Source organism: Dipodomys ordii, unplaced genomic scaffold, assembly GCF_000151885.1.
Source record: "Dipodomys ordii isolate 6190 unplaced genomic scaffold, Dord_2.0 Scaffold8, whole genome shotgun sequence".
In the NCBI taxonomy this organism is placed as follows: domain Eukaryota; kingdom Metazoa; phylum Chordata; class Mammalia; order Rodentia; family Heteromyidae; genus Dipodomys; species Dipodomys ordii.
In genome coordinates this window covers 36,166,829-36,182,113 of record NW_012267224.1, presented here as the reverse complement: position 1 = coordinate 36,182,113, position 15,285 = coordinate 36,166,829, and the positions used below count along the sequence as shown (strand labels likewise).

At 35.6% G+C, this 15,285-nt stretch overlaps 1 protein-coding gene across 1 annotated transcript; it reads left to right on the top strand.

Moving 5' to 3' along the window:
- The first annotated feature begins 636 nt into the window (after window positions 1–636).
- On the top strand, window positions 637–14,155 carry LOC105980208 (transmembrane protease serine 11B-like protein). Its single transcript, XM_013008936.1, has 10 exons — window positions 637–653; window positions 5,449–5,564; window positions 6,647–6,765; window positions 6,855–6,922; window positions 9,441–9,601; window positions 10,353–10,391; window positions 11,140–11,314; window positions 12,114–12,373; window positions 12,840–12,982; window positions 13,994–14,155. Exons 1-10 carry the CDS (start codon window positions 637–639, stop codon window positions 14,153–14,155), a joined length of 1,260 nt encoding a protein of 419 aa, XP_012864390.1.
- The last annotated feature ends 1,130 nt before the right edge of the window (window positions 14,156–15,285 follow it).

Sequence of the window (15,285 nt, the reverse complement as noted above, 5' to 3'; positions counted from 1 at the left end):
ACTCCTCAGAGCCTGCTCTGATGGGTTTGTTGGTTTCACTGGGGAGGAACTGTATGCCATGAAAGGGTGGATAGAATCTGAGTCAGAGCACTGATTCACCAATCTGTGGTGGTATTTCATGGGAGGGACGCTCAGATGACCAGTCAAGTAATATCTATTGTTTTTCTTCCCCTAAGGACCAACTCAAAGAGAATTTTCATTTCTTTCTTTAACCCACAGATCCACAACTGTCATCACACTTGTTGGACAAGTTTCCTTTGAAATTACTTTCAGCTATGTACCAACCCTTAAAGTCTCAAACTATCATTGTGGTTAGCACATTTACCCGAGAACCACCGATCAGCACTAAAGGAATACAGAGGCTTCCATTACCTCCATTCACAGCAGCAGCCTTTATTTCACCACAATATGTATAGGTAAGTACAAATTTACCTGCCCAAAATTCTGACAAAAATATTCCATTCCACACTGTCTCCTCAATGTGACTGTCAGCCAAGGCTGCAGTGTAGCAGTTGAGTTTAGATGAGAATGTATTTCCACAACATTTTGGATTTTCTACATGGGACAACTTGAACATGCACTTGTTTCTGCAGTGTGGTTTTAAATCTTGATTTGGAGAGTGCTCAGAAAACCGACATGCAGCTTCATAATCAGTGAGTGAGAAGTAGTGTGAATGTGTGTGTGCTGACATGTAGAGAAGAAACATCAGAGAGAACATTTTCTTCTCTCATAAATCAAAGAATAAAATTCTTGGTAGTGATGTGAATACGGCTTTCAACAGTGACTTCAGCAATTTTACCTCGAACTTCACAGTACCATGGCTTTATTGATGTTTTCTATGAACCTTTTATAAATCCTTTATGCTGCATGTTAAATGTTCATGAGCCCAAACCCTTCGATTATATTTAGACAACTTTTAATTGTTTTAAAAGTATCTAACTAAATAATTATCATATTAAGAGACCAGTGATCATTAACAAAAATTAAGAATATGATTTTGGTTCATAAACAGTCATCATAAAAATATATGAAATATAGAAAATTTGCCTGCATCAAATGTTAAAATGTTTGATGTTTATATTACTGAAATATAAATGTGTATCATACATATTTTTCTAAAATTTATTAATTTTTTGTGTAATTAGCTGAACCCTTTGACATATGTATATATATTCACAATTTCTAGCATTCATGTTAAAGTGTGATTAGAAGGATATTCAATATATCTGTATTTGCTAAATATATTTTTGAATTGAATAACTTTTTAAACTAAATAGCGTTTTTTTAAATTAAAAAGATTGTTTTATTCACGAAACAATGTTGATGTTTGCTTACTGGCCCTATCTCTGACCTATCAATAAGAGAGTGATCATACACATTTAGAAGTTGAAAAAAAAACTAGCATGCTTTTTTATTTTGTCGGAGTTAATGACCAGCTTTATGTTAACATATATGATAAATTTCATTTATAGAACATCTATTCCTTCTTCTCTATCATTTTATGCTTATGTGAAGTCCTAATCTGAAAAATTTTAAGGGATTATGTTATTGTTTCTAAGAACTGTTAGATAGCTATGGAGAGTTCAAGCACTAATTCACAGATAAGCTTCTCAGAGTCAGACATTGAGTTAATTACACAACAGATACTGGCTGTGTTTGAGACTGTGGTTGATGCAGCAGATGAGTTTAGGAGGCTTGGGTGAATTTGTGGTTACACATAGGTTCCTGAGTGATAAATGGTTAAAAGGAATGAGAGAAACATCAGAAGTGAAAGTAAAGACTTCAGAACCAAAATTTATCATTTTCATTTAGTTTCATTTTGAACTAGTCACATAGGATAGAATGGGAAGAATCTTTCTCAGAAGAAAGCTGTTTTAGACTATTGCCAACAAGACAATGAGAAGTTCAAATCCAGTAATTTTTATGGCAAAGTGTATTTTATATTCTTAATCCTCTCGTGATTTTTCTGAAGACCTTAATCTTGATTGCTGAATATTGGCTGACAGCTGAAATTATTTAATCTATATTACACTTTATAAGATCTTAATGTTACTTCTTAAAAATAGCTAAAAATATCCTGAGTGCTGAAGAAGATCAAAGGACATATATATATATATATATATATACATATATATGTGTGTATGTGTATTATACAAATATATACACATATATCTGTGTATATGTATATATACCTACATGTATATACAAAATATACACACATATATACAATATATATCATATATAGGACAAATCATATAGCGAATGCATATGTAAGGTATAAAGGATACAGAGCCTATATATTGACATATAGAATATAAGATATAGTATATAGAATATAAAAATGTATGTATATGAATATATGTGGTATCTTCATATATATGATTCATATATATTTGTGAATCTGAATAAAGTCATCCCCAATCATACATAAATCATACTTCTCTCTCCTACACACACACACACACACACACACACACAAACACACACAAATCCACACATATGTGTGTGTACATGTTGGAAGAGTTTGGGTGCCAGTGGCTGATACGTATGCTCTGAGTTAATACTAAGGATGTTTAAACTTGGTGGATCATGTTTCAATATCAGCCCAGGCAGAAAAGTCCTCAAGATCTATCTCCAATGAACCAGCAAAAATACCAGATTGGAGGCATGGCTTAAGTGGTAAAGCACCAGCTATGAGCAAGAAAACTGAGCTAGATCTTGAGGCCTCAAATTCAAGTCTTGGCACTGGCACAGAAAAACAGTGGGAGGAATGGGAGTAGAGTGAACGAGGTGAATATCTTCAAAGTGCAGTGTGTGCTTGTGTGGAGATAGTATAGTAAACCCCTTATACTAAGTGTATGCTAACTATAAATAAAATAAAAAATTATTAATTGATTGGATTACATATACAATCACAATCCACAGAAAAGAAGCTTGAATTCTGCTTTCACACCAACATCTAGTCAAATTATAAGACATATTATCTGATAATTTTTTATCATTTGTTTATTTATTTTTATTGTCAAGGTGATGTACAAAGGGGTTATAGTTACATAAGTAAGGTAATAAGTACATTTCTTGTTGAACTTGTTACGCCTCCCTCATTTTTCTCCCACTTTCCCTCCCCTTCCCTTCCAAGTTGTACAGATAATTTCCAACATATTATCTTTTCCAACATGTTATTGTGAGTATTGCTGTTGCATTGGTTCCCCTCTTGTCCTTTCTCTAATCATTTTGTTGTTCCCTTTCCCTTCCCTAATTCAGCTAACTATATATACAATACCCAGGCTACCAAAATCAAATACAGTGACAACAGGGGATAAACCACAGGGAGAAGAACACACAAAAGAAACAAGAAATCACATAGTACATTAAAAACACAACAATAGAAGTAGATATTGTTCTGTTTATATAAAAATATACATTATGAAAACAAAGTATGGAGGTAGAAATTTCCCTGAACTATACCAAAACCTGTTCTGAGTTAAAGTTTTATATGTTTTTTCTTTCTTGCTATTGTTTCTAACATATTTATAAGATATTTCTTTGTTGCTTTGTATGTCCCTCCCCCACGGTATAACCCCTGTATTTGATGCTAGTATAATTTGTGGAGGGGAAAGGAAAAATAAATTGTTTAAATGGGGATACATCGTGGCCCATTGTAACAATGAGATGTGCAAGATGCTATGTCGAAAATGAACTTTACAACTTTGGCAAGTGGGGGGGGGCGGATGGGAAGGAATGGGAAGGGGAAACAAAGGAGGAGGCAACAATGCTTGATAAGAAATGCACTCATTACTTTGCCCATGTAATTGTAACCCTTCTATACGGTATTTTCACACACAAAAACAAAGTTAAAAAAAAAAAAGAATCACATGGGCTGGGAAGGTGGCTCAGTGGTAGAGCGCTTGTCTTGCATGCATGAGGCCCTGGGTTCCATTCCTCAGCACCACATAAGCACTAAAAGCTGGAAGTGGCGCTGAGGTTCAAGTGGTAGAGTGCTAGCCTTGAGCTGAAGAGCTGAGGGACAGCGCCCAGGCCCATGACTGACAAAACAAAAACAAAAAAGAATCACACACAGAGATCCCAATTAAGAGATATGGAACAGGAAGACTATCAGTGAAGAGCAAAGAGTGGCCTCATCCTGCTCAAGGTTTGAGGAAAAAGGAGTTATGAAATCATTTTTTCTAGGAAATGAAATGAAACATCAGTAGAAGATGCATTTTTTAAAAAAGGGTTGTTTTTGAGAAAGCTATCAATTCATTAGCTCTTTTGCTATGATTGAATGCACACATGCCCTGCCTCCAGTTGCTGTCTTTAATCTGGAGAATCTGAGAACATCCCTTGGGAAAGTAAAGGTTTCCAGGCGTTTATCATGAAGGTAGCACATGATTTAGTGAAAATATGTTGTACCATGAGTGTTAAACTGTATTTCTACTCCCTTCCCAAGAGACTCAATTCCACTAAATCTGGGCTGTGATTCTACAATTTGCATGTTTAATAAGCATCTTCAGGTGATTCTGAGTAAGGTCACTCCCCAATCATACTACTTATAGGATCCCTAATATAGTTGCCTTCTAGAGAAATAGAACAAATTGGAGATAGTGATACAGAAACTGAGGCAGGGATAGAGATATATTGATACATCTGTTCTTATTCACTGGTCAGAGACGGGAACTGGATTCTAAGAACAGATAACTTGGCACCAACAGCATACTCTGAGAAAATAATTTCATAGCACAGATCTTTTTTCCCAAAATTTAAATATTATTGTAGAGACCATGTACAATTATGTAAGCCAGGTAATGAGTACATTTCTTTTTGAACAGTGTTACCTCCTCCCTCATATTTTCCCCAGATTTTCCTCCTCCTAACCCCTTTCTCCCCCAAGTCATATAGTTCATTTCCAACATAGTGTCTAGTGAGTAGCACTGCTGAATTTGTTCATCCTTTGTCCCACGGTTCCTGTGTTTCCCCTTTCCATCCACAAATCAGATAAACTTTTATACAAGACAAAGGGTACGGAAATAAGAAACAGTGACAAAAGGGAATAAACTGAAAGGGAGGAGTAATTGCAAACAGTATATAATAAAAATGTCTTGTTTCCATTTATTGGAGTTGATTTGATAAGCATCAATTTACATGATCATATGCACATAGTCATTGAGCCCTTGTGATCCTCTCCTAAGCATATCCTTCTTTGTTCTCACTGTGTGAATGTTTAGAGTCATAGCACAGATCTTGAAAAATGAATAAATTTCATAACACTTGTTTAATTATAAACTCTCAGAGGAATACTGTTTTTTCCTTTTTTGCTCCCTTTTAATCTTTTCCTACTACTATTTAGTTGTATGGCTTTTAGGAGGTGAGCAAGAAGAAAGTAATAAGATTTGAAAAGATTGTGATTTTTTCTGATATGTTTTTCATATTCATATTGTTTATTTGCAGACCAGTCACAGTGTCCCGTTCAACTTTGCCACTATGGGTGATAGCTCTCTCTGTGTTTGGAGTGTTAGCAATCCTTGGAATAACTATTGGTCTCTTGGTTCATTTTCTGGCAGTAGGTTGGTATATATTGCACATACACACAAACACACACATACTACATTTATACTGTAGCAATTATTTCCATTTCTATGGAAGATAAAGAAATAATCACAAATAATCAATTATGCATTAATTATTCCAGATCCTATAAATAAGTGTTATTAGCCAAACACTGTATTTAGAATGTATTCAGAGACATGAATGCATAAGTAATTGGTAAATAGTGAATAAGAAAAAGAAACCAGATGTACCAAGATGCTCTTATAATAAAGAAGAGAAATCAAGAGACATAGAATTTCAACTAATTATTTCATCATAACAAACACAGTAATTTAAAAATCTCATCTATTGATTTTATAAAATTTTAGATATAAAGAAAGTTGGAAAGTGGTGCTGTAGCCCAAGTGGTAGAGTGCAAGCTAGCCTTCAGCTGAAGAGCACAGGGACAGCATCCAGGTGCAGAGTTCAAGCCCCATTACTGACAAAAAACAAATGAACAAACAAAAATAAAACCCCAGGATTTTTGGGATGGATGTGGTGGCTCATGCCTGTAATCCTAGCTACTTAGGAGGCTGAGATCTGAGGATCTCGGTTCAAAGCCAGCCCAGAAAAGAAAGGCCATTAGACTCTTATCTTAAATAAAACCACTCAGAAAATTGGAAATGGTGCTGTGACTCAAGTGGTAGAGCACTAGCCTTGATCTGAAGAGCTCGGGACAGCACCCAGGCTCAGAGTTCAAGCCTCATGACCGACAAAAAAAAAAAAAAAAAAAAGGAAAGTTTTAAAAAGTTGTGTGTTTTAGTTTTAGAATTTTTTTTTTAGAATTTTTCATTATGTCTTAGTTTTAGAATTTTTCATTATGTCCTACTATAAAAGAAAAGAAAATCAACTTGGTAATGCTGATTTCTTTTCTCCTGTATTTTGAACTAATTTGTTAGTTCTATTAAATTATGTAATCAGTTGTACCAGAAGGATTCTTGTGAGTTTATCAGTATCTAATGAACACAGTACCTACAAATTGATATTACTACACAATCTACATCTGGATTTGAAATCCACATAACTTAGATAATTCTTGAAACATTTCTTTATTTCACAGAAAATAGGACCTACTACTATCAAGGTAGCTTTAAAGTGCTGGATATTCCATATGATAGAAATTATGAAAGGGAGACATCACCAGAAAACAACTATCTTAGTAAAATCATTGAAACTAAAGTAAGTATTCTCTATATTTGTTAATTGTCAATTTTTAAAAATGTAAACATGATTGAATTTGATAATAACTCCATGCTCTCTCTTAACAGATGGCTGATACATTTCAAAGTTCGAACATTTACAGACAATATATCAATTCTCAAGTCATCACACTGGTGTAAGTAATTCATAGTAACCATCAGAAAAGATATAAAGTCATCATCCATGCACTTATACTTTAAGTTTCCCTGTCAAAAATAATTGATGTGGGGCTATTAGCCAATAAGTTACTAATACCCAACATTATCATAGTATCAAACTAATTGTCTAGTATAAAACCAAAGCAAAAATGGAGGCATTATTTTTTTCTTTATTAGATCTCTTGTGAATGTGTTAATCCACAGATTATACATGACTTATCCTTCTCATTTCCTATTTATTTCTGAAAAAAAAAACATTACATAGCCCTTTAAACCAGCATTTGATCTACTCACATTTTTATTTTCAGTAGCATAAATATATACTCCTTTTTCTTTTGTGATTTTATTGTATATCAGCCAACCATCCTGCAGAATTGGTCCTAGGATTCTTACTGGACATAAGATAGAAGACAGTATATCTACATTGGCTTTTCCCATTCATAGGGCTTTGGAGTAGCAAAGATTAGTAGAGAATAGACTGAAAACAGGAGTAGACCATCTGAGCCCATTGCCATTGAGTAACCTTGGAGCTTATATTTTGAGTCCATACCTCTATCATATGAATTATTAATGATAACAGTTGTCCTGTTGTTCTTATACATTACATTCAAAATAAAAAGATACAGTGTGTAAAAATATTTGCAAGTAGCCGGGCACCGGTGGCTTACGCCTGTAATCCTAGCTACTCAGGAGGCTGAGATCTAAGGATCGTGGTTCTAAGCCAGCCAGGGCAGGAAAGTCCATGAAACTCTTATCTCCAATAAACCACCAGAAGATCGGAAGTGGTGTTATAGCTCAAGTGGTAGAGCGCTCGCCTTGAGCTGAAGAGCTAGAGGGACAGCGCTCAGCCCAGAGTTCAAGCCCCACAACCGAACCAAAAAAAATTTTTTTTCCCCGCAAGTAAACACATGTCCAATGAAGATGATCATTACTATTACTTTCTCTAATGCCACCAACATCCATTCTTCCCTTGTTCTTGGACTCATGTGATCCTGCAATTGCAAAATAGAGTGGTGTTCCAACTAGCGTTGACACTCGGGGTCAATTTTAGTACTGCAAAGAGAAGGCAAACTGAAGTTGAAGGGCCTAGATACATCTTAGAAGTGACTACAATCACTAAAAAGCTTCTTTGCTTTGTTTTCTCATGCATGTAACTTCAATTGCTGTGGGAAGTGTGGGTCCAGATGAATGATAAAGAAACCAATAAAATTATTCACATTGGCATGCACTGTTGAAAAAAAAAAGCGTTTACACGAACTGAGTGCTTCCTAGGAATGATTGTTTATTTATCTGTCCAAATATTGAACATCTCACAGGCTCCATGATGAAACTTAAGGACTAGCATTAAAGCTCCTACAGGCTGTCCATCCTTTTCTAAATTCCAAACAAATCTCTGAATAACACAGTCAGATTAATCTTCAAATGCAGTTTTACTCTTGATCTTCTCATCACTACTATCCCTTGGCTAGCTTTAAAGACCCTCCTCCCTCACACTGTAGTTCCTGGCTGACCTCTGTAGGCATAGGTAACAGAGGGTAACAGTGCATGGTGGAAAGAAAATAGAATCAGCTGCACTCAATCCAACACACTTCAAAATCTTTTGAGACAGGGCACCATTATTTAGCCAGTGTCAGCTGTGAATTCACTGTGTAGCTCAGACTCATTTGGAACTTACAGGCCTTCGTTTTAGCCTTCTGTGTGCTGAATTAAGTAGCACAGCCATGCCTGGCTTGCTGAATTCACTCTTAACTTCTAGCTTAGTATGAAACACCTTACATAACCTCTTGGGAGCCTCAGTGTATAAAATCATGATATACTATAGTAGTGGGGGGAAATGTGGTCTAATGTGATAACCAAGTACCTAAAGCATAGTAGATAGATAATAGATACAAACTCATGTGATTTCCATCCAGTTGTTCTCTAGTATAACTCTTCATCTCTGAGTAATGAAGTTTTCTACTTGATGAAATAACATAAAAAATACCAGGTCATCTCTTCCTTTAATATTTCTTTATAGTTTAGGCAAAAATAACTTATCTTTCAACTGATTATATCGTGTTAAGCTAAATATCTTAGTACTTCTGTCCCATTTACTATAGACATTTGTATACATGTCTTATTTCCTTAAGGTCAAGAAATTCCTGGTCTTCTTAATCTTCACTCAATAACATTCACCCCAGGTGCATATAGAACATATTGATGAACAAGTGATTGATGAATGCATGTACAAATAATCCCAGATCTTACATCATATCTTTACCTGTGTGTCAGGCTTTCTCTATTTTTTTTGGATTAGTACAATTGCTTGTCCTGTAAATTGAATAATATATTCACATATGTTACCATAAATTTAGGCAGGTAATGATTCTGTGTTTAACCTGTAAAGTTGCTATGCAAAACAATAAAAAAGCAGAAGAGGCCAAGCTACGAGGAATTAGGGAACGAAAAGAAAATGCTATTTTTCAGCCATGAATGAAATCTTTATGTTGTTTTCAGTCCTGATAGCAACAGTGTGACAGCATTTATCTGGCTGGTTTTCAAGGATGCTAGGTCAAAGAAGGAAAACACAAGAAGAAGAATCGAAACTATCTTACATCAGATGCTGAAGAATAAGTCAGGACCCTTGACTATGGACCCTAACTCTCTTAGGCTTGTGGGTAAGCTCATATAGTAGATGAGAAACTTGATCTTCAGATCTCAAGGATTATAGGCAGGAGCTACTGGTGCCTGGCTGAATGCCATTTTATATTAGAGAAATTATTTGTATGTTTTGTTATTTAAGACGTATCTAGAAGGAGTGATATTGATCAAGATACTTTGCATTTATAAATGGCTTTGTTGAATGGCAACTCCTTTGTACAACTACTTGAAGATAATAAATATATAAATAAATAAATATATAAATAATTAAGCATAACCAGGTTAAAACAATGCCACACATGATACTTGGTTTGAAGGATGGATTGCTTCTTATTCGAAGATGTTAATACTTGAAGCAATTTTAAAGAGTATTGGTGTGCTTTATTTTTCATGCTTTCTTATGACTTATAAAAATAGCCTCGGATCTCTAATTTTGAGGCAAATTAATTTTAAATGTTATTTTTGTGTTTTGAAGGAACAAAGCTCACTTGTAGGGACTCTAAGATGATGCAGAATACAATTCCAATTAAGCAAAAGAAGTCTTACAGGGTCCTATGAAGATGACATTTCTGTATAATATATTCATACATGCCAAAAGTAGCATTCTAATAAGCTGATATTCTCTTATTTCTATTGACACTTTATCCTGAAAAGTGAAATTCTTTTTTGACCCTCCTGCTTAGCTGGACTCACTGTCTACTTCCATTGCCCTAGCACCAGATGGATGGATGTTAAATTATTATGGGTGTTGTTTTTGTTCTATTTCAGAAATCAATAAAGTTGATGCTGAGAAGATAATCAACAGCCGTAAGTTCAAATACTTTTGAGTTAAATATTAGACAATCCACACCACAACAAACAAGATTGTTACCCTTTATCAGGCATATGACTAAGTGCTTTAAGAGTAATTATTTCATCTTCTTAACAATCTTAAAAGCCAGGTGCTGTTGGCTCATACTTGTAACCCTAGCTACTCAGGAGGCTGAGATCTGAAGATTTCAGCTCAAAGTCAGCCTGGGCAGAAAAGTCTGTGAGACTCTTATCTCCATTTAATCACCAGAAAACTGGAATTGGAGCTCTAAAACTCTAGCCATGGGCAAAAGAGCTCAGGGCCTGTGTCCAGGCTGAGTCCCATGACCAGCAAAATAAATAAGTAGGTAAGTAAGTAAGTAAATAAACATTTTAGATATAAGTGTGGTTGCCATCTCATTTGAGAGATGAAAAAACTGAAACACAAAAAATGTAAAACAATTGTCCAGATTCACCAGCTTGTCCATGGTGGGACCAATGTTCAAACCCAGGAAGTCTGGTTGTAGAGTTCCTGGACTTCACAAAGACTTTTCTTCCCATAGCTTACCCATTCTTCAATTGCTGTTACTCTACCTAGTAGACAGGTGATTTAGGGACTTCTTATAATTCTTATAGGGATTACATTTTGCTCCTATCTGCACAAGACAGTTAAAAACATATAAGGCAAAGTCACTCACTCTGTGTCATAAAATAAACACTATCTTTCTCTTCTAAATGGAGCAAAATTGACCCCATATTCTGACAGGCTGTGGGAGACGAGCAAGGATGTCAGCTACTTATGACAGAATCAAAGGAGGTTCCACTGCTCAGGAAGGAGAGTGGCCTTGGCAAGCAAGTCTCAAGATGAACGGCAGACACTACTGTGGGGCATCGCTGATCAGCGAACGATTCCTGATAACTGCAGCTCACTGCTTTCAAAAGTGAGTGAGTCCTGGGTTGGGGATGCAGTGCATAGTGAGCTAGTCATGATGCACAAGACCCTGTGTTTCTTCTATAGCACCACAAACAAGTAAAGAAAACACAGTGAGTTTATCATATTCCCCAAGAATAGGGAGATCTAAGGCTTGGCATCCTGGTTTGGAAGAAAAATGATTTAATAACCTACCCAGCTCTTACTATGAAAGATGGAAAGAGTCATTCATTTCAGATACTATATTTTTTTCCTCACAGTAATTTTATTTTATATTGTTTAATACTCCACCCTAAGTCATTATAGCTGGTAAAATACATAATCTCCATCTATATGTGTCTTCTTTATGTGTCTGCATTACTTTCTTGGTCTTCTAGGCAAATATGACCCAACCTTAGTCCAAATGCTACTTTCCCTAAGAAATTTTCTTTTTTCTTAGGCATACAGTTTTAAGTCCTATATTATTGCCCCACTAATTATATGCACAGGTATTTTAAAGTTATTATAACTGCCCATGTTCATGGCAGTTATGACCCATGTTCATTAGATTTTAGATTCTTGAACCATATGCTACTTCTTGATCTTTATTCCTAAATCTCTATTTCCTATTGTGAAGGAACTCAAAAAGGAGTGTTAAAATGAATTAAGAAATCAGATTGTTTTATTGCAAATGGACTACACAGCAAGGAAATACTAATGTCATGAAAAGTGTGTGAATTATACACTTATATATAGGATTTCTACTATTTGACATAGAATTAGCATTATTCCAAACATAAATAAAACATACATGATTTTTGTTTCTTTAGGTCAAACAACCCAAGAAACTTTACTGTTAGCTTTGGCACTAGAGTAACTCCACCCTATATGCAACATTATGTTCAACAAATTATTATTCATGAAAACTACATCAAGGGTGAACATCACGATGATATTGCACTGATAATGCTCACGGAAAAGGTTTTATTTAAGAGAGATGTCCATCGAGTTTGTCTTCCCGAAGCCACACAGGATTTTCCACCAGGGGAAGGAGTTGTTGTTACAGGATGGGGAGCACTTTTCCATGATGGTAAGTCCAGTGAAAACTTAATAGAGGAGGCAAGGTACAAAAGCAATGTGAAAACTCAGCAATCTAGGCACAGAATTTAAGGTAATGCTTACTTCCAGATGCTTTGTTCTCTAAGGATCCTTCAGAGAAAGGTGCATGTGGCGTTAGGCCTTAGCAAATTGCTTCTATTTGGAATATTGTAGGAGGTAAATTTGTATGTAGAATCTCCTTATTTGGAGAAGCTAGTTGAGAAAATCATCATCCAAACAGATTCGAAGGTAAGTACTTTGAAAGGCAACATGTAAAATCAAATTATACTTTGCATATGACTCCTTCATTGGTTTCAGTGAGAAAAGTGTATAGACTTGGTCATCTTCTGCAGAAGAATCAGTCAGCTCTAGGTCTTAGTGTGCAGAGGACAGAGCTAGGCTTTTATTCTGTAGCGTTCCTCAACAGCACTTTTCCTGACAATGTTTACTTCCTTCAGGCGAATATCCACTGTTGCTTCAGAAAGCACCCGTGAAAATCATTGATACAAATGTTTGTAATGCTAAAGAAGCTTATAATGGTGTGATACTGGACACAATGATCTGTGCTGGGTACATGGAAGGAAATATCGATGCCTGTCAGGTAATTCCGGACATTATTCACACAGACCACGTAATATATAAAGAATTGCTACTATCTTACAGAAATCATCAATAAGGAGACAATGCAATGATTTGTAATTTGGACATTTTGCCAATGTTCTCAGCTTTGGCACTAAAGTAATTGTTCTCTATAGACAGCATGTGATTACTTATATTTAAAAACCATATTATATTTACTCTAATATAGTCCAGTACTATCCTAAATCCTGTTTGTAAGAATTAATTTATTTATCTTTATTACAATCTTAGCATACGCATAGTGTTTCATTTGACAAATGAAGCAACTGAGGTAGAGGAAAGTATGTAGTAACATCTATTAAGTGTGAAATTATTAAGTGTGGAACTTGTGTACATCCCAGTCTACCTAGCATCGTAGTGCAAACTCTTAATTGTATTTCAAAAGATCAATCTCAGAGATGATTGAGTTACTACAGTTTATTCTCAAGATTTTTTGTGCCAGTTTTGGTGTTAGAACTTTTTGCTCAAGTCTAGTGATCTATCACTTGAGCTACAGCTCCCTTCTGGCTTTTTTGGGGATATTTAATTAGGGTTAAGAGTCTTATGAACTTTGGCTTTGAACTTTGATCCTAAACTCTTAATCTCCAGAGGAACTAGAGTTATAGGCATGAGCCACTGGTGTCCAGCTTCATCCCACCTTCTTACCCATCTGTGGCTAGAGTTTCAAATACTTTCCTCAAATATAAAACTGCAAATGTCAAGTATATTCATTCAAATGATATGTCTCCTAAAAGCTTTTTCATAGAAGTAGAGTTTGTGCACTGTTAGATCACACCTGTAAGTATATGCAAACACAAGGATGCATTCTGGTCAGCCATAGTGGAGGCAGATAAGGGAGTTTGTATTACATTTTTTTTTGTTGTGGTCTCTCTGATATAACAACCACTTACAGGCTTCACCTGAGCTTATTTCCTATAACTAAGGTGTCTGAAAGGAAATTGTCCTCATGATACATGTGCTTTGTTTAATTTAGGGTGACTCTGGAGGACCACTGGTTCACCCAAATTCTCGAGACATTTGGTACCTTGTTGGAGTCGTGAGCTGGGGAGATGAATGTGGCCAAATCAATAAGCCAGGGGTCTACACTCGAATGACGGCCTATCGCCACTGGGTTGCCTCCAAGACTGGTATCTAAGAAAAAAAAAAACATCTTGTAGCAGCAAATGCAAGTCAATTTTGGCAGCTACTCCTACTTAATATACTTTCAAAATTAGCATGTACATGACTGTTTAACTTAAACAATCATGTACAAGAGGTATTATTTATGTACTTTTATTTAAACAGTCCCAACAGGACAAAATGAGAAATCTCAATTTGGGTCCAAAAAAGCCTAAGTTAAAAAAAAGAAAACAAAAACAAAACATAGTCTTGTCCAAAATACTATTGCAAAGAAGTGGCACCATGGCTCAAGTGGCAGAGCACTAGCCTTGAGCAAAAAGGAAGTGCTGAGACAGCACCCAGGCCCAGAGTTCAAACCCCAGGATCAGCAAAAGAAAAACAAATCTATAAAATATAATATTATCTTCTGTTTCAAATAACCTGCATCATGGCTATCTCACCAGAGCACGAAGATTTAGTTTCTTATTCTGTCAATAATACTTTGTAAAATTATGAAAGTATGTTCTCCATGACAGATTTGGAGGCAGAATGGTGTATGAGAGAGAAAACACCTTCCACCCAAGATTGCCTCTGCTCTCATTTCATAGCCTGTATGGAGGGCGTGTGGCTGTGACCTTGTACCGTTTGAAAAGAGATGTTGAGCTGTACTCTCTTATTTGTACTAGCATTAATCCATTCTTATAACCATTATGAAAGAATATCACCACCAGACACAAAACATGCTTTAAATTCATAAAGATCAGGTATAGTAATTCTTTAAGGAGTCACTGTGGAAATGTCTTATTTGTAGCATATTTTAAAAAGTAGTTATAAATTTAAATTTTGAAATTATTTTAATTATAATGAATTTAAAGGAACAACATATTTGCTCTGTGACAGTTTTTCCTTTTCTTTTTGCCTCTTCTTGGTTTACTCAATAGTTTGCACGTAGCTTCTTCTCATTCTGTCTGTGTGTGGAAGTGTTAAGTGTTCCAATTCAAGATTAAAGATATGTACAGTTTGGAACTCTCCAACCTAGAGTTTGGATACATGATTGCCTATCTTCTGGATGCTTCTAGCTTTCCATCTGTGAAATGGATCCCCAAGAAGCTGCAGAGGTGAAAGTGAGGATACACAGATGCAAAAGGGCCTGTTTCAAGTTCATCC